The 19,491-nt window shown below is 36.3% G+C and overlaps 3 protein-coding genes and 1 pseudogene across 3 annotated transcripts; 2 read left to right on the forward strand and 2 right to left on the reverse strand.

The window, feature by feature from the left end:
• Positions 1–461: 461 nt before the first annotated feature.
• Positions 462–6,181, forward strand: LOC132163454 (protochlorophyllide-dependent translocon component 52, chloroplastic). Its single transcript, XM_059573752.2, has 7 exons — positions 462–1,159; positions 3,059–3,246; positions 3,760–3,849; positions 3,931–4,117; positions 4,275–4,463; positions 4,960–5,147; positions 5,779–6,181. Exons 1-7 carry the CDS (start codon positions 635–637, stop codon positions 6,032–6,034), a joined length of 1,623 nt encoding a protein of 540 aa, XP_059429735.2. The 5' UTR covers positions 462–634; the 3' UTR covers positions 6,035–6,181.
• Positions 6,182–9,287: 3,106 nt separating this feature from the next.
• On the forward strand, positions 9,288–11,230 carry LOC132163456 ((1S)-1,7-diacetoxy-luvungin A aldo-keto reductase). The gene is made up of 4 exons (XM_059573754.2): positions 9,288–9,684; positions 9,913–10,156; positions 10,268–10,447; positions 10,885–11,230. The coding sequence occupies exons 1-4, from the start codon at positions 9,359–9,361 to the stop codon at positions 11,107–11,109; spliced, it is 975 nt and encodes a 324-aa protein (XP_059429737.2). The 5' UTR covers positions 9,288–9,358; the 3' UTR covers positions 11,110–11,230.
• A 519-nt stretch (positions 11,231–11,749) lies between these two features.
• On the reverse strand, positions 11,750–12,262 carry LOC132163683 (putative CCR4-associated factor 1 homolog 11 pseudogene; annotated as a pseudogene).
• Positions 12,263–14,234: 1,972 nt separating this feature from the next.
• Positions 14,235–17,931, reverse strand: LOC132163452 (calmodulin-binding family protein). The gene is made up of 9 exons (XM_059573749.2): positions 17,852–17,931; positions 16,545–17,066; positions 16,333–16,447; positions 16,181–16,246; positions 15,989–16,077; positions 15,792–15,882; positions 15,463–15,702; positions 15,250–15,351; positions 14,235–15,133 (listed from the first exon to the last, which is right to left on the reverse strand). Exons 2-9 carry the CDS (start codon positions 17,021–17,023, stop codon positions 14,306–14,308), a joined length of 2,010 nt encoding a protein of 669 aa, XP_059429732.2. The 5' UTR covers positions 17,024–17,066; positions 17,852–17,931; the 3' UTR covers positions 14,235–14,305.
• Positions 17,932–19,491: the final 1,560 nt, after the last annotated feature.

The following is a 19,491-nucleotide window of genomic DNA, read 5'->3' on the forward strand; positions in this document are numbered from 1 at the left end:
AAAATCTTTTTTCGTATTATGAAGGCATGTAAAAGAATATATTTGAGAAGTCGAACAAGTTGGTTTGATGGCAGAGTGGGCAAGTTTTTGCAACAAATTGAACCAACAATTTGAAAGTATCAACAATAGGAAGGAATTGGAGATTGGATTAATAAGCGGGCACCCTTTCGGCTCATGGTCAAGGACTCAAGAAAAATGACTGAAACCCATTTTGATCATAGACCATCCCATGGCTTTGGCAATAGTTCAGTCACCTTCGGTAGTTCGGCCGATTTGAGGTGGCCCAACCATTTCTTTTTTTTTTTTTTAATTTTTTTTTAATCTTATTACAAGCACACTTGTGACAATATCATGGTGCTGACGTGGCACGTCGATGGATTCGGACAAATTTTCAAACGAAATACGCGTTCAAAGAGCTATTAACGAAACCAACCACTCATTTTTGCATTTTTGGCTACAATCAGTCATTCACACCACAAATATATCCACGTTATCCATTCAACTGTAGAAACAACTAACCATTTCAAATTTTCAGGCTTTCTTGTACGTATAATTCAGAGCTTCGAGCTCAGTCACAAACTTTACTTACGAAGTTTGCATCTTTTCTCTAGTTTGAGCTGTGAAAGAAGCAACCATGGAATCTTTGAAAGCGCCGTCTGTTCCTTCAGTTTACATCCGAACTACGCTTAGCAAAACCCAATTCAGAAAACCCATGTTCTTGAATTTTCATTTCAATCCAACTCCCACTTCTTCTTTCTCATTAGTTGACAAAAACCAATCCAGGTTCAAGCTGTTTACCGCCATATCATCCACGGTTTCGACAGAACCCGCAAACCCACCTGAGCCAGAGCTTGAAACCCGCAGACAAGGTGAGAAATTTGATTGGTATGCACAGTGGTATCCGGTTATGCCGGTCTGTGATCTGGACAAGAGGGTGCCTCATGCGAAAAAAGTGATGGGTCTTGATGTGGTTGTGTGGTGGGATAGAAATGAGAGTGTTTGGAAAGTGTTTGATGATACCTGTCCTCATAGGTTGGCTCCGCTGTCTGAAGGAAGGATTGATCAGTGGGGCAGGTTGCAGTGCGTGTACCATGGTTGGTGCTTTAATGGTTCTGGTGATTGCAAATTCATCCCTCAAGCACCTCCTGATGGCCCTCCGGTAATAACTCTTGATTGAAATCTCCATTGTTGGGAACTTGGGACAGCATTTTGCCAGTGCTTTTGCATGTTTTCTGAAGACTGATGCTTTGAGTATATTTGGTAGGATTCTTGTCACATGTGTGCAAAACATGGAATCTGTTAATTTTATCCAATATTAGGTTAAACCAAGATTCCAAATTTCGTTGCTTGGCCTATGCCTTCTTATTACCTACACAGAACAATCAATGAAGTAATGAATTAACCACTTTGAAATCCCCTCTTAGTATTATTTGCATAAGACATAATTGTATTTACAAGTAGCTTGTCCTCATTTATACATGTTAAATCACCACTTATCCCAAAAGCTTGAGCCGGTGAAAAATGGTTGTTTTAATCATTTAGTTAATACTCCAAAACTCCTCATCACGTGTAGGACCAAACAACATGTAGACTATTTGATTTGAAATAGAGGATAAATGGCAGAGATAAGGTTCAAATTCGGGACATTTACTATAATATAAGCTTTTGGAATAAGTGGTTATTTGACAATATGACCTCAAGGCACACAAACAAGCTTAATTCGCTGAAAATGGAACCACAACTTAGACATAGAACTAGGGGCCTAAATTGAATATGAGCTCAATTATCTTTAAGTATAAAATGTGAACATTCATATGCTCTTTCTGATGGCTAACTCTTTTCCTTTTTGTCGTCTTTCCTGAAAAAGAAAAAGGAAGAGAAAAGAAAAAGGAAAAATTGTCCTTGACCAGATGAAAAAGATCTAACCATATCTTGTCAATAATTACATTTTTCTGCTTCATCTTGTATGATTCATCCATTTGTTGAATGTCTGTGAGGGATAAGGATTCGATGTAGCATTCAATTCTTATTGCTGTTGTCCTACTCCATTCTTGCTAGGAATGGCCCCTTTTACTTTCTAAAGCGCTCTCTTACATCACAGTTTTGTTTGATCTTATTCTATTTTCTCATACAAATAGAAGGAACAAGGTATGTCAATGTTGCATTCAAGAATATTCCTTGCAATGGAATATGGAATTTGATTATGATACATTGTGTGATTTTGCATCACTTGAAGCTAGAGGATCTTACACTTAGCTCTACCTTTGTTCAAAAGTTCAAAATACAATTAATTGGTTTGTTTTAAATATTTATGACAGAATTGTTAGGATCCATGTTACTTTTTCGCCGAACAAGGTGGTGTCCAAAGAGTATTAGTCTTACTTGAAACTTCTAATCATTGCTGCAAAATGATGAGGACTGGTAGTAAATCAATTACTAGAATGGAGTATAAGGAAGGAGACTTGCAAAGCTCACTTTACCAGCTCTAACAAGCTTGTTTAATGTTTACCAATTAAAAGCGGTTGATAACTCATTATTACGCCACACATTCTATGTATTTACTTAAAAAGCTCTGGACAATAGAGAATCAGCCATGTGAAGGAGTATCAATAAGTGTCACTAATGTTATTATGCTCTTCATGTGCTATGGCCATTCCTTTTGTCTCTTATCCATCTTTCAATATTCTCCATTCCATTGGATTTGTAATTTTGACATCTTTAGGTCTTCCTTTACAGGGGAAATTAGATAGAAAAAATATGATGAATTGTCTAGGTCACCCAATTTCTTGTTTAGGCGTTGGACTCTCCAATTCTTTGGATTGTTCCAGCACTCTGCAGGTTGCTATTTATGATAACCTTGCATGCAAAGAACCGGAAGATGAGATATAATTCCATTGTTCTTGTATCATTTAAGTGTACGTAATCAAATATTACAATGTTTGAAACTGAAGTGAACCTTTCTTTTGTTCCTCTCAAAGCAGTGCATGCCCCACGTTTCCAAATATTTCTAGTTCTTGGGCAATGTGATGGTAATTAACCTTTCCAAATAATTATGCAGGTGAACACATTCAAGAAAGCATGTGTTGCTGCTTATCCAAGTACAGTGCAGCACGACATTGTTTGGTTTTGGCCAAACACTGATCCTCAGTACAAAGATATTCTTGTGGAGAGAAAACCGCCTTACATCCCACAACTAGATGATCCTTCCTATACTAAATTAATGGGAAATAGAGATATTCCTTACGGGTGTGTTCTCCCACTACTTCTGATTTAAACTCATTTTACCAAAAAAAATTTCTTTTGTGGATCCCACATACAACACTTTTTCAAATGTGTCCCCATCAAACCGCTTTGCAATTTTTACCATTTTCAAAACTCTATTCAAAACTCAAAACCCCAAATACTTCTTAAATCTTTACCAAACCAACCCATAGACTATTGTTTCTACTCATGTAACTATATGTGGCCTTATTTTCTATTATATATTAAAGAACTTTTAGGCACACATAATGTTGAAATATAACGTATTAATATTTTCTTTCTATATTTTGGCTAATTGTATTAGAGATTGGATCTTCTTGCCTGATAAAATTTTCTTCTTCCTTTTTATTGGCAAAAATATCACATGGAAGTTCTTCAAATGAATGTATTACTAAGAGTTGGGCATCTCTAATTCAGGGTTTAGTTTTTCTTTTTATTCTTTCACCTATTTTCTCTTGAGCAGACTTGATCGAGAGTATATTGATGTTGAATTTTCAGTTATGAGGTATTGATTGAAAATCTTATGGACCCTGCTCATGTTCCATATGCACATCATGGAATTATGAGAACTCCACGACCCAAAAACAGATAAGAACTTTCTCATAATCCTTATTTCCAGTCAATGTGTCCTGTTATCTTAGTTTAGAACTGAAATAAAGTTTCCTTCACTGTGAAGGCTGATAGAGAGGGGGGAAGACCGCTTGAATTGATGATTGAGAGTTTAGACATCAATGGCTTCAAGGCACATCAGGAGTGGAGCTTAAGCAAATTTATTCCCCCGTGTGTGTTTTATGCTTATACTAAACCTGTGGTTGATCAAGCTAATGGATCTGCATCATCAAGTGGAACTGAGAAGGTAATACATTAGGTTGATCCATTGTGCATGCTAAGCTGATGAACCAAAATTGGGAATTTTTTAATCCTTATTTATTTATTTATTTATTATTATTATTATTATTTTTTGTGTGTGTGTGTTCTAATACTTCTTTTTATGTAAATTTTGGCTAATGCAGAAAACATCAGTGCAGCGGAAATTTGCTTTGATTTTTATTTGTATTCCAGTTAGTCCAGGTAGTAGCAGACTGATATGGAGCTTCCCAAGAAACTTCGGTCATTGGATTGATAAAGTTGTGCCACGATGGATATTTCATGTGGGGCAAAACCTGATTTTAGATTCTGATTTATATCTTCTTCACGTTGAGGTGACTCCCATGTCTTATGTCATTGCATAGTTGTTTCATCTTGATAATCGGTTTATTCTATTACACATGACTTTTTTCTTTTTAGGAGTTACAAATCAAAGTCATTGGTAAGATCACCACATCAACCATACTGACAGATTCCAGGGTTCTGCTATTATGAAAGACAACATATAGGATATAACTTTCAATATAATATAAACCCAACTGGCATTCCAGAAATAATTTGAGAGTGAAAAAGAAACAACACATGGTGGGGAAAATTTGAGGGAAATCCTTAATTCGAGCAACATATAGGATTTTCTTGTTATATTTTTTGTGGGCAAGATTTGAACATAAGACTTAACCCAAACCCACCCTGCCCTTTACAACTTGAGGTAAAGCCAAAAGTTCTGGTCAAAGACAGTCACCTCTTTTCTATATGAAAATAACATGCAGTGATGGGTAACTTCGTTTCTTTCCTAGCAAAGCATTACTGACTCTTGAGTTCTTTCTATAGGAGCGTAAGATAATGGATGCCGGTCCTACCAACTGGCAGAAAGCTTGTTTTGTACCAACAAAGTCAGATGCTCTTGTGGTTGGATTTAGAAAATGGTTAAACAAGTATGCTGGTGGTCAAGTTGATTGGAGAGGCAAGTATAGTGGAGCTCTTCCTCAAACTCCTCCTAAAGAACAGCTGATGGACAGGTAATTCAGAGAACTACTAACATGGATGTGAGCTTCAATTTGATTACATTTTTCGGCTCTGGAAAGTGGTAACTTTTCTTCTCCTCTAAGATTTTTGAGAATGTTACAGGAGTACTAAAATCTCTGCAGAATCCTAGAAGCTAAGCCTGTTTCTCATTGCAACCATGATCCTTTACTTGCCCCAATATCATCCACAAACTATGCTTTATATCAAATCAGCTTACAAATGTTATAATGCCTTCAGACTACTTTTCTCTGGACAAATTTTCCTCAAAATCCCCTCATACAATCTATTAAATCGAGATTTTTCCTTAAGAGTACATGATTATCACATGCTCTAAGGGTAGATTTCAGATTAATAGATTGTTTGAAGGAATTTTCTCAAACCCAGTTTAGAAAAAATTGTCATTTTCCCTTTGTGGAAATTGGAGGACATTGAAAGTAGAGATTGTTGCTTTTTGAAGAGCTAAAATACAGACCATTGTTGGAGATGCTCTTCTAAGATTTAGAAAGCTCCTACTCTTAGAGCAAGACATTCATATTCATCTTTTTGTGTGGTGGTCTCTTTAGAACTAGCTGTGTCAATTATAAGATATAGCTCATCGAAACTAGTTTTCATCATCTTTTTCAGGTACAGGTCCCATGTGGAGAACTGCCGCAGTTGCAGCGTTGCATATAAAGGCCTCAATGTGCTTGAAGTTGTCCTCAAAGTTGCCTGTATTGCTTTAATTGGGATTGTTGCTGCAGCCAAACAGGGTGCGATGTCAGCAGCTGCGAGAACGACATTGGCTTCAATGGCGGTGATATGCTATGCATCATCAATATGGTTGGCCCACTTCATCTACAAAAACTTCCATTTCCATGACTACAATCATGCTTTTCGCTGAGGATAGTCTCTCAATTACTGTTTGGCCTTAAAAAAAAAACCCATATTCGGTTGTGTAAAAATATTATATATATTATATGTAGAGATTAATGAAAAGCAAGATATATATATATTTGCACCATAAATGCATCGCCTAAACATTATTATATATGATGAATTCAAACAATTCATGCACATCAATTTGGATGATTATGCATGAGAACAAATTAAACATTAATTTTGAACCTATATATATATATTGACTCAACTTTCATGTAATTTCAAATTGTATGCAGTTTTTTAACCTACTCTTGACCGAAAGCCAATGAAATGCAGCAACGCAGCGCATGCCTTGACGGCTCTTCTTCTCATTATTATACTGGTTATTGTCAGAATAAGGGATCAAGATGATCCTAACATAATCATAAAACAATGGTTTTTTTTTTTAAAAAAAAAAAAAATCACAGATGACTTAATTTATTTGAGAAAGTAATCAAAGTATCAAGCCTTTCCACAATAGCTGTACTAGACAGTAGACAGCGGTGGTACTATTTTGATTTAGTCTTTATTTGATTTATTAGTTTCAAAAACAGATTTTTTCATACTTTTAAAGCAGCATTTTTTCTTAAAAAATACAAATAAAAAAAAGGTCGCTCATACCAAACCATTCGGATGGATGATGTTATTGATAGTGATAGGCGTTATAAAAGATAGGACAGAATTAAAGACTCTCCATAGGAAGACAACATGGAGATTGGGTAACAGGATCCTCTCCAGTTCATTATGGACCGGAGAATATCCAATTCATGGTTAAGATTTATTCTCAGAAATCTTATGGCTATAAATTAGACACATATCACACTAATAAAAATAACAATAAAATATTATTTTAAATTTAAAAAAATAAGAAAAAAGAAGGGGTTGGCTGGCCACCATAGGGGGTAGCCGGCCACCCCCATTTTGGGTAGTGGGTGGCTTGAGCCACCCCTAATGGCTCTTGGGGGTGGTTCGGCCGGTTTGGGGTGGCCGAAGCCACCCCTTGGCCTAGAGGGGGTGGTTCGGCCACCCCCAAGGGCCAAGTTAAAAAAAAAAAAAAAAAAAAAAAAAAAGGTTGACCCTTGGGTTAGCCACCTCCAAGGGCCATGGGGTGGCCAAAGCCACCCCTTGGCCTAGAGGGGGTGGCTCGGCTCTTGGGGTGGTTCGGTCACCCCCCTTTTGCAAGATGGGGGTGGCCGAACCACCCCCATAGGCCATGGGGGTGGTTTGGCCACCCCCTGGCCAGCCATTGGTTGAGCCACCCCCTACCCAAAATGGAGGTGGCCAGCCACCCCCTTGTTTTTTTCTTAATTTTTTATTAATTTTTTTTTTTTTTTTTAATTTAAAATAATATTTTATTATTATTTTTATTAGTAGAATATGTGTCCCATTTGTAGCCATAGGATTTCTAAGAAAAAATTCTAACCATGAATTAGATATTCTCCAGTTTATAATGAGCTGGAGAGAATCCTGTTCCGGAGATTGGAGTGTGTAGATATGATTAACTTCTCGAGAAAGTATTGGGATAAGCCTTTTGTAATAAAAAGAAAAGGAAATTAAAAAGAGATAAATCCATATAAGATAAAGATACCAACAATTCAGAAAGGTGAAAAAATTCTTAATTATGAGATTTACCTTCCTGAATAGGTATTGCCGTATTGGATTATCCATCTTACGAGGCAAGTAAGTTTTATAGTGACTCATATTTATTGTCTAAATTGCTAAAATTTGAATTCTCAACTATGGGCACCAAATTAGCGGTTGTGAATGGCTTGACAATAATTAAATAATAGGATAGGATTAGGACCATTGCAGCATGAGTAATTCTAAGTAACCTACTTATTTCTTATTTGGATCCTACTAAGAATGATGTGGCTATTAAAATTACCATTGAGTTTGTGATTGATCATTATTAAATTTTGATCAAATAATGATTTTAATAACCACATCATTTTTAGTAGAACACAAATAAGTCTCCTAGAATTACTCTCGATGTGTAGTGCATCTTTTTAAGCAAAGTTGTGCAGGGTATAAATGTGTGAGTCGACCAAGGGAAGAGGAATATGAGAGAATTAGAGCAGCTGGGAAAATGGGTAGCATTCAAGAGCTTCCACAAACATTTGGCTATTTTGTTGAGCGCTTTTTTTTTTTTTTTTTTTTTGGAGAAATATTTTGTTAAGCCATGAGTATTCATATTGGGCTCAATAACTTTTTAGCTATTTTGGTTAGCCTAATAGCAAAAAATACTTTACATCCAACTCAATAAAATGACTAAAGATTTCTTGAGCTTCTACAGTGTTAAGCAAATTTCCTAAGCACCATAACTGATCAACAAATCTTTAGTTATATTAATAATAATAAAAAAAATTGTTCTATTTCTTCCTTAATTGGGAAGCACTCACATCAGACTCAACAAATATTTAGCTAAAATTTAGTTAGAAAATACTTTTTTTTTTTTTTTTTTTTTTTTTTTTTTTTCAGTTATCCACTTTTTCAAATTACTCTTCTATTTAAAATATTATTTTTTAAATCTACTTTTCCTATTTCCCAAGAAAGAGAGAGAGCAAGATTATTTTTATTATCAATATAAATAAGGATTTGTTGAGCTACAGTGTTCAACAAATCCATTGAGCCCGATGTGGAGTATTTTTTGTTACATTGCTAATTAAAATAGCCAAAAAGCTAATTTATTGAGGCCAATGTAGATAGTTAAAATACTGGAGGTAGATGCACTAAATTTTAACTAAATTCCTACCAGAGGTTACAAAGAAAAACTAATTTACTATTGACACGCAGGTTTAACAGAGAAGTGTGTTCCATGTGTCACCGACGCTGCGACGCACCGTGAATTCCTCTCAAAACGTGGTTGTGTTGTACGGCCATGAGTAACCTTCATGAAATCAGGATCTTGTTAGCTGTCAATTACCTTGGACCTTGAAGTCAGTGTCTCGAGGATTTGTGGTGTTTTGCCCCTTTCTCAAACGAGGGAAAGGCTGTAGTATTTATAACAATATTTTTACATCAGAAATCGAGAAACATATCGCATCTTCTCTGTACAATATTAGAAATCGACAAACAAATCTTAGTTTTGCTGTAATTTTTCTTTTGATATTACACGCCGGTTGGCTGTGACAAGATGGCGTACTGCTGCATTGTGCTGTGGAAGTTTTGTCATATATTTTGGATATTGCTGCTGTCAGTTGATTTTGATGAGGAGAAAAGATATTAGTCTTAACAGAGACGTAATATGTGTATATATATGTGAGCAAAGGGAAGCGGAATATGAGAGAATAGATCAGCAGCTGGGAAAATGGGTAGCATTCCAGAGCTCCCACTGGGCTCTAAAGCCTCAAATGGAAAGACCATTCCACTTGTAGGCTTCGGCACTGCCGAATATCCTTTTGGCAACTCCTTTGAAACCATGAGAGAATATATTCTTCATGCAATCAAGCTGGGATTCCGACACTTCGACACTGCTGCTCTTTACCAGTCCGAGCAGCTTCTCGGGGAAGCCATAGATGATGCTCTCCGCCTTGGCTTTATCAACTCCAGGGACGAACTCTTCATCACTTCCAAGCTTTGGTGCAGCGATGCTCACCACCATCATGTCCTCCCTGCTCTTCACAAAACACTCAAGTAATAGAACCAAACTCCCCAAGTTGTTATTTTATGTCTGCTTAAGCTTTTGAGATATATAAATAGTTATTTAAAATGTCTTGAATTCGAATCTTATTCGCGTCTCTTTATAAGACAAGAACATATATAGTACATATCAGATAAGAGTTTGTGAGTTTCAACTTAACCATTAAGTTGTGTTTTCTTAGAAGTATAGTAGTGACTGAATAAGATTTGTCATATGTGCAGCAATCTGAAGTTGGAGTATGTTGATCTTTATCTCATTCACTGGCCAGTAAGCATTAAGCCTGGGGCATATGAGCTGCCTTTTAAGAAGGAAGACCTCCTTCCCACAGATTTCAAGTCTGTATGGGAAGCTATGGAGGAGTGTCAAAAGCTTGGCCTGGCCAAATCAATTGGTGTAAGCAACTTCTCATGCAGAAAGCTTGAAACCCTACTTGCCACAGCAAACATCCCCCCAGCAGTCAATCAAGTTGGTCTTCTTCTTCTTCTTCTTCTTCCTTTTTTCAATAATCATTAATGTTTTTCTTTAAGATTTTGGATTAATGCATCATTATATTGTTGCATGCTTTGCTTTTGGAAGGTGGAGATGAATCCGCTTTGGCAACAGAAGAAGCTGAGAGAGTTTTGTGAGAAGATGGGTATACATATCACTGCTTACTCTCCCTTGGGAGGCAAAGGAACACTGTGGGGAACAAACTGGGTAATGGAATGTGAGGTGCTAAAGGAGATTGCCAAGGCAAAAGGAAAAACTGTTGCTCAGGTAACTTATTGGGGAGGAAGGGAAATTTTTTCTTAAATAGAATATACAGGAAAAGAAATCAACCTAAACATGCAATTCCAAGCAGGCCCTTAGTGTTAACTACCAACCTAGTCAAATTATGAAGCTTTAGGAATAATACGTATTTTAAGATCAGTTTGGATTTGTGGTTTTAAAATGTACAATATTTTTTAAAAAAAGCGATTTTCCAAAGATACAATTTACAAAATCAAGGGATGCAAGCACGCTTATCCAAACGTATAAGGCGCGCGGAGAGCATAAAAATGGATCAAAGTTTTTTTTTTTTTTTTTTTCCTTCTAAAGGATAATAATTTTAGTTAGTGTGTTTATATATTTATTTATTTTTTTCTTAATTAGTAAAAAGGATTGAATTTAACTTAATTATTTAAGCAATATGGTAATTCTGTTGTTATGTGAAGGTTTCTCTAAGATGGGTATATGAGCAAGGAGTGAGTGTGCTTGTGAAGAGCTTTAACAAGGAGAGGATGAAAGAAAACCTTGACATATTTGAGTGGAAGCTGAGCCATGAGGATTCACAAAAGATAAGTCAAATTTCGCAGCGTAAAGGATTTCCTGGAATTGAATTCATCTCTGATGAAGGCCCTTACAAGTCGCTTTCCGAGCTTTGGGATGGAGAGATCTAGAATTGCATAAGAAAGCTTTTATGCTTTGGCTCCGTTTGTCCATGCTTTTTGGATAAGTTTTTGTTTGAAATAATGTTTAACGTGAAATAAAAGTAAAGATAGTTTAAAGTATTTTGTAAGCGTTTTGTATTTTAAATTGGTTAAAATTGCACTTCAGCTGTGTGGAATATATACTTAGAATCGTAACATGCTATTACACTTCCAAATTCAACATCCACAGGGACTCGCTCTATCTTATAGGTCGATCACCCCCTTCGTGACTCAACCCCGTCCCGCCCACATCATCCCAACTATACCCTCTTATCTCCCATCTTGCACAAAGCCCAACCACCTCCCTTCCTTAACTCAAGCCGGTCCAGCCCAATTCTATTCCTCAAGCTTTCCAAAACCCCCCCTTCCCAAAGCCCTACAGTACCCCAGCCCAGCCCTCTATCCCAAGCCTTTAGGTTCCCATAAATAAGAAGCGTTAGGGAGCCAAACAAATGAGTCAAGAAAAATTTTCAATCAGGAACCCGAAACAAGCAATAAGTCCACAATCGATCTTTTATTTATTTATTTTGGAATTCATATTCATAAGTAGATGATTGAATTAGAATACACTGAAATCAAGTAAAACCGTGAAGAACATGCTCGAACTCGCTCAGTGAACGTCCGTTGAAGTACTTTTGCTTGAGTTCATGAAGGTTTGCAAGGCAAGCAGACTATCAGAACCCGCCCTCCCGACTTCACGGTCCAGCCCCAGAGTCTTGGCTACAATCTCTAACTCCAAGCCCGCATAGACTCCATCGCCGCAGAACTTGGTCATCTGCTTCACGTCAAACACCTTCTTACCAAAAAAGGATTTGATTAGATCCATAAACTCACTCTGGTGTAAGGGTAACACTTCTCCCCCAGTCAACATCTTTATAAAGTAGCCAAAATCATAATCACTACGGAACGTGACCCACGTGATACGGGAGTTGCTCAACAGGCCAGACTTCAGGATTAGCCTGGCGAAGCGCAAGGAGTCGATACCCATAACTCGGTTATAGTCGAAGTAAATTTCTTGATCTTTCAGTAACTCAATGGTATTAATATGGTGAGAATGAATACGCTCGTCGAAATCCTTGAAGTTGAACTCCCAAACGTACGCCAAAAGATTTTCCGTTGGCATCGCAGAGAGCAAGACCCAATTGAATGATGCAGGTTGCCTCAACATTAAACTTCATTAGATTGTAAGGAGAAACTTCCTTGCCTTCTTTGGAAGTGAAAATATTGCCAGGGAAGTTGGTGGACATGGCCACAAAACAGTGATCGCATTTGGAAGAAGCCTCCATGAGTGCGGAGAACTCCTCCATCAGATTGTAATCCCAAACTTCCCTAACTATCAGACTCATTGTTGCTATTGTGTTGATTCCTTACTGTCTTAGGTTTGGATTCCTGACAAACTTAATTTAGATTTATTTGCATATGGGGGTTGGATTCCTAATTCCCGGCTGATGCTCCCCTTTTATAGTCCTTAGGCTTAGCAATTTTAGTCATGTTTAACCTAGCAATCGTATCTTACAAAAATAATAATAATAATAATAATAATAAAAATTAAAAATAAAATAAAAACACCTAGCAATCGTAGGTCGGTAGGTGTAATTGAGTCAGTATATCTTGGGAAATTGAAGGGAAAAAAAAAAATTCTGGCCGACCATGGGGTGGTTCAGCCACCCCCGGACCGATCTGGGGGTGGCCGAACCACCCCCAAATGGCTAAAGAGCCAACTCAATATTTTTTTTTTCTTTTTTTTTTTTTAAATAATAATAATTAAATATAATTTTTTAATATTTTTATTTTTTTTTAATTATTATTTTTAATTAATTAATTATATGGACACATGTCAAACCGTGATTGGTGCTGACATAGCATTCCGTCAAATTTTGGACGAAATTTTGACAAAGGGACCATCTATATTTTTAGGCAAACCAAAGGAATTTCCTGTGATAAAAAGTAAATCCTAAAGGTCAAAGAAAAAAAAAAAGTTAAGCCATATGAGTAAATAAGGTATTTAACCCCCAAAAAAAAAAAATGGTAGTTTGAAAACATAGAAAAATATATGTTTTCAAATCGCAAGTAATAGATACTTACAATTTTAAAGGTTAAATTGCGATTTTACTTAAAGCATAGCTGCGTTTTAAAAAATTGTGTCTAAATTACATATTTTGAACTTATTATTTTTAAATAACACATTTTGAAACCACGAAACGAAACGGACTGGAAAATCAATAGATATACTCACGAGGATCACATTGTAGATGAAGAAAATTACCCATTTATTATCTAGTCAAGTAGTCATTATCCATGTAGACTCGTTCGTACTTATCTTCCAACTTCTAAGAAATCGGAGACATGTCAAAGCTTTAATGCAGACCATATGCAACAAATTTTCTTTTAATTTTCCACCTACCTTCACCACGCGGTATGACGTGATGAATATATATAGAGATTCTATGATCCTTACTCGGTTTTGAAAAGGTACCTTCTCGCACAAGCTGAAGGCTCAATCAACCATTAGAAAAAAAAAAAAAAAAAAAAAAAAAAAAACCCGTGAAAACTCACAATACAAGCAACTGCTGCTATTACTATTAGTGTGTGTGAGCTTGCTATGCTTCTTAATAGTTCCACGGACAGAGTTTCTCTTTAAATTGGGTTCGAGAAAATTTTTTTAACGTATTCTATCAAACTAACATATGTCCTTAAAACACGTGGTTCTCATGTGCATTGTTAATTTCTCCTTACTTGCAAGGAACATGAGGGGTTAGGGGTCTACTAACAGTTTACGGTTTAGGTAATCCATGGAGCTCATATTAATCCTATTGGACTTGAATGGATTAAATGGTGAAAACTATTTGAACAGATCAATATTGGACTTGAAAATCTAAAACGAAGACAGCTTAGTCCAGGCAATTCTCTGCATTCAATGCTCAGAAACAGCATACTATTTTTATGAGTTCAGTAATAATCATTGATAAAGAAAAATGAATGAATACCTTCTATTGTAAGAAAGGGCATCAAACCCACAAAATTGTACAATTTTTGTCTTGTATTGTACAAGATGAACAGAGAGAAAATGTATACATGATTTTGAATGAAAAGAATGAGAAAGAATTCCTATGTCATCTTTTCTATTGACACAAAAGAATATATGAATCAGAAAATTTGCTCTAACTCACAAAACATCAGGAATTGAAGGTGCTGATGTGCCTCTAATCAATGGGGAGGACTTTGTTCTTGAATGCTGATCGATTCTTCTTAAGAAACTTTCTTTCTCGAGTGGAGGTGACACAATGCTTGCTGCCATTTCTCTACCAGAACTTGATGGGGTCAGACCACTAATGAATCGAGGAGTAAAGCATGATCTAGAACGGGCAGTACTTCTTGGGGACAAGTTCATTTGCTCCAAAGCTTGGCATTGGAGCTCCGACGGATAGTCCCTTACACAGCCAATGCGAGGTCCAGCTCCTGTTGTCCATTTGCAAGACAACTGCTTCCCCAGTTGATAGGACAGCAATCCTTTGTGCGAACTGATCCTTTTGAGAATTGATTCTTCAGGAATGATTTCCACTTCACTCTCTTCATGCTGTTCGTTAAAAGATTTCTGCTCTCGAACCATGTAATCCATCTCGGAAGTGAAGCCTTCGTCTGATGTTTCGTAACCATCTACTGGAGATTCTGGTAGCAAACTATTACGATGTGGTACAACGTCTTGTTTTTCGCTCTCTAATGTCTCATACAATTCATGCTTTTTTGGTATTTCAAGATTAGCCAATTTGCTACTGAGACTGCTTAGTCGGCTTGACATAGGCAGTTCCAATGCAGCAGCAGTCTCTTCTTCCATTGAATCAATTTTCACTGGAGTCAAGTCTTCAGCATTGGCCTCTTCAGTCTCGGAGCCACTCAACTTTTGAGTGAAGTCCTCTTCGGATGAGTTGGTTCTGAGATGAATACTGCTTCCTTGCTTGCCAAACAGTTCATCTTCGTCATCAATTGGACTCATCTGAATATAACAGAAAATGACATTCTCAGTATATTGGCTTTTACTTGTTTATTCTGTAAGGGAAAAGAAAAAAATATTTTATATCAGTTCAAAGAATATAAAGCCCTTTTATTTACCTTTACATCTCTGAGATCCACCTTGTTCTCTTTGAGGAAGGAGATAAAGTCCTTAAAGTTTTCCTCTGTAGGCTGATAATGACCGCTGTGAGGCCAAACTGCCTGTTGAAAAATAGCAGAAATGGTTATTAAGAAACTGTGCCGAAACTGGGAACTATGGTAAAAATGAAGAAAAACTTAGAAATTCTATGAGCTTTAATGCAATAGCTATACCTTCAGGATGCCATTCTCAATAACTAATCTCCCAGCAGCAGATGTAGCTCCTCCAGCCAAAAAGCTGGAATGCTGAAAAGTGCCTTTCTTCTTCTTGCCAACATACAAGGACATAGATGTGCTTAGAACAAAAATCCACTTAGCACCATTGGGTTCTCCAGTGGTGTGGAGGAGCTCCCTTGATTGCTTGTATAAGAACATTCCATCCTCCACAACAACTTCATAGGTCAACCTTTCCTTCTATCAAAAGTGAAAAAAAAGATTATCAGCAAATAGAATGAAAACAAATTGACGTAAAGAATGGTGAAGCAAAGATATAGAAGGCTCACCGGACCCAAGTACTTGATACACTGCTGTTGAAGTTTTGATCGAGGGCATTTTTCAACAATATTTATTTCCTTCCCTTCTCCTATATCCAGCCTGCATTTCCAAAACCAGCACCATTACATTCAAATCCAAATTCTTGACATCTATCTAGATTCAAAATTCATAATACTGAAGAAACATTTTGTTTAAAGAATATTACCAGTAGAAGAAGGGCTCTTTACTCTGAGAATGAAGCCATTTAACATAATAAAAGTGTAAATTATGTCCGTACCGATGCCGGGGATCAATCTGTTTCAGAAGAATAAAAATTGAAATCAGTAAAGGCTGATAAAGAAACAGAAAAAATATATTCTTAAAACTGATTTTTTTTTATCTTATGCAATTAACTTACAGCCTCAAGCCAGTGTTGTAAAGCAAGCTTCTGAGCTCTATCATTCTTTGATAAACCTTTTCCAACCTGCAATAACAAAAACAAAAATGATTAAACTTTGAAATAAATTACAAAACATAAAAACAGCACAAATCAATCCGTTTGAAATTCACCTTGGCAGCTCTGGTTCTTGCTCTTGACCATCGTGAGATGGCAGTTTCATGCTTCTCAATATCAAAGAATGATATAGAACTTCTCTTGAGTTCAGCAAAATCTAAGAGCTTCCACCTATAGTTCACACATATAAGTACATTAGCACAAGATAGAAACAAATCAGAAGTTTGTAAAAAAGGACATTGCAGATGCATGTAAATAGGATACATACCAGCTCTGCTCAACTAGAACTGCACAATCTGCAAGCTTCCTTCTGGTTCGGAAGCTTTTGTACACTTTCTGCAACTTTAGCGCAGCCCCGTGCTGGGGGTGGGCGGGATCCAAAATTGGCAATGGCTGGATCTTCACCAGCCCACCATCTGATCCTGGGGATTGATTATCCATCAGTTTGCTTTGTTGGCTGTTTGATGCAAGGGGCGTATGATTTTCTTTGTCTAGGGAAGGAGCCTTGACTGAGACCATTTTCTCCAACTTTCTATTGTTGAAGCTGACAGATGCTTCTATCATCATCTTTCCATAACCAGAGGATTGTAGTATTGTGGTTTCAGAATCTCGACTTTTGGAACTGACAGATCTTACGAGAGTTTTGGCATCATCATACCCAAAACTGATGGACTTCACAACAATAGATTCCAAGCCACTTTCCACATCACTGTATTCAGCAAATGGGCAGGAAAAATAAACTCCCATTTGACGGGGAAAGGTGTCTTAGCAACCTAATAAATCCAAATTCCTGTCAAAATAAAACAAATACATATTAGCGAATGGAAATGCTACATATTTGATAATGCATCATATGGAACAAGCTCTTCTAAGTATGAACTGTAAAATCTTTATTTGATAAACCAGAGCAAACTTTAAAACAAACTATCAAAATATGAGCTTGAATCTAAAAACCCTATTGGAATAACAATAAATAATCGACAAGGTGTGCAAACCAAATGGGTTTAGAAGAAATTAATGTAAAAAAAAAAAAAAAAAAAAAAGCCAATAACACCCATTTTCTCCTAACATAGCATTGTCTATATGGTAGAAGTATCAATGATTCATATAACTAGGGAAAGCAAGCAAGCGATTGTCTTATCAACGCAACAATAAGTTGCTGATAGAAAAGACCGTGGATCTGCAGGACGAATGATCCAACAAACACGTATCTTTGAAACCAAAACCCAATAAAGGAAATCCAAAATACCCATTTCATTCAAATAGAAGAGAAGATTACTCGACATGAACTGAGTAATATTCCAAACCCCATCAGCAACAAAACCATTTTCTCAAGCAGAGAATCTAAGAAAGCAAAAACATTACCATGCTATCAGGATCCAATTCAAAGAACCCAGAACATGCATTTCGTTAAAATAGCATAAGAACAAATAATAATGCAGAGATGTAAATGCATATACCATTCTGTATCTCGCTCTGTATGAACTTGAAAACAGAGACAAACAAAGAGAAAACAACACAAACACGACAATAAAAAGAAAAGAACTTTAGAGATAAAAATATTAGGGGCTGTACCTTAAATTGAGGATTAGTGAGTGAACCAGCAAATGTGTGTATTAATGGAAAATAATTCCGAGTTTGATGGGTGGGTGAGGATTTTATTTTTGATTGATTTGTGAGGGTGGGATTTGGACAATATTGCAAAGAGAGGAGCTTCCCTCTCTCTTTCAACACAAAGCTTGCACTTTGAAAGCAAAAACTGATCGTAGGGAACTTAGTCTGCTGATTGTACCTTATATAGAGGAGAAATTTTAGATAGAGAGTATGAGAGAGACAGAGAGAGAGAGAGAGACAGAGATAGAGACAGAGACACAGTTTTTTTTTTTTTTTTTTTTAACAGAGAGGTCCAAGCACGTGGGAGGACTACTTAGAACTTAGAAGGACGTAATTTGGAAGCCCATGACCATATTTACCTTCTATTTTTCAAGGTTTTTTTTTTTTTTTTTTTTTTTAGGAGGAAAAATAAATAAATATTAAGCTATATTTATTATTTATTATTTATTATCTGTGTGAAAACTTTTGTATTTTGATTTGAAAATTCTTTTGATGACCATGGAAAGTTGACAGATATTTAAAAAGAAAAAGGGAAAAAGGAAAACACTAGGTATATTACTTCTAGTGATGCTGTGTTGCTGTTACTTGCACTCCTCTGTTTATAGTAAAACAGAGGAATATGTGCACAAATTTTCTTGGAAACTATCATATTTATCTTATAATAAAGTCAATATTGTGCTTACGTCATAACTCATAGTTACTCAGAAGAAGGGCGATTTGACCTGTTCCTGGTCGCCATGGCCCATCGCTTAGGACGTCATTGATGATTCTCCTACCTCCACTTACTTGCCTAATTGCTAACGTACTTTCCAAGCTTTAGGTTAAGATTAATCCTTGTAGGCTTATCTAAACTATAACGCAATAGTTTTTGTCTCCTTCTTCAATTTTTCTCCCAAATATAAATTACTTAACGGCAAAGTATTTTTAATAGATACATGTAATTTCTCTGACTCTCTCGTTCATCTCTTGTCTAACTAAGTTTTAAATCTATCACTTCATATATATGACCCACATGTGAGTCTTATAGATTTAATGGTAGATTTGAAAACAATATTACTGGAGTATGGTAGAAAATGAACGGGAGAAGAAAAATCGCATTTCTCTTTTTAAATTTACAAAAACAGTTTTTACCATTTTGTTAATACTTTTTTCAAACCTAACACGAAAAGTTCTTCCTAAAATGCTTTAACAAACACGAAATTCATTTTGCCCTAGATTCTTAGACTATGTATATTTTGTGAGACAAAATTTATCTCCAAAATGGGTTGAAAAAAAGCTCTCTAAAATTCACATATATCCTTCAAATATGAAATGGTTTGAATTAACAAATTGAAAGAACTTTTTGTCTTTTTTTAGTGGTGGACATTGAGGAAGCTAAGTCGGCATTGGTTGGGTGAGATGATGCATGGCACACGTGGAATCCTTTGGATGGATATGAGTTGGTTGAAAATTAATAGGAACTTGTTTGAATCAAGGGCTTGGAAACTTCCTCGAGGGGCTCTTCTAGGATGACCCACGTACAGGTTGACTTGAATATCCCAAAAGAAGGTTTTGATGCCCTTGATGGGTTAATAACAACAAAAAGTTTTCTAAAAGTCCAA

This window comes from Corylus avellana, chromosome 8 (assembly GCF_965113065.1).
Source record: "Corylus avellana chromosome 8, dhCorAvel1.hap1.2, whole genome shotgun sequence".
Taxonomy (NCBI): Eukaryota; Viridiplantae; Streptophyta; class Magnoliopsida; order Fagales; family Betulaceae; genus Corylus; species Corylus avellana.

Excerpts from the sequence above, each read along its gene's own strand:
- LOC132163454 (XM_059573752.2), top strand. The coding sequence starts at position 635 with ATGGAATCTTTGAAAGCGCCGTCTGTTCCTTCAGTTTACATCCGAACT. Across the intron at positions 3,850-3,930 it reads ACTCCACGACCCAAAAACAG|TGTGAAGGCTGATAGAGAGG; the intron begins ATAAGAACTTTC and ends AGTTTCCTTCAC. Across the intron at positions 4,464-4,959 it reads TATATCTTCTTCACGTTGAG|GAGCGTAAGATAATGGATGC; the intron begins GTGACTCCCATG and ends TTCTTTCTATAG.
- LOC132163456 (XM_059573754.2), top strand. The coding sequence starts at position 9,359 with ATGGGTAGCATTCCAGAGCTCCCACTGGGCTCTAAAGCCTCAAATGGA. Across the intron at positions 9,685-9,912 it reads GCTCTTCACAAAACACTCAA|CAATCTGAAGTTGGAGTATG; the intron begins GTAATAGAACCA and ends TCATATGTGCAG. Across the intron at positions 10,157-10,267 it reads TCCCCCCAGCAGTCAATCAA|GTGGAGATGAATCCGCTTTG; the intron begins GTTGGTCTTCTT and ends TGCTTTTGGAAG.
- LOC132163452 (XM_059573749.2), bottom strand. The coding sequence starts at position 17,023 with ATGGGAGTTTATTTTTCCTGCCCATTTGCTGAATACAGTGATGTGGAA. Across the intron at positions 16,078-16,180 it reads TACAACACTGGCTTGAGGCT|ATTGATCCCCGGCATCGGTA; the intron begins GTAAGTTAATTG and ends CTTCTGAAACAG. Across the intron at positions 15,134-15,249 it reads TGGATCTCAGAGATGTAAAG|ATGAGTCCAATTGATGACGA; the intron begins GTAAATAAAAGG and ends TGTTATATTCAG.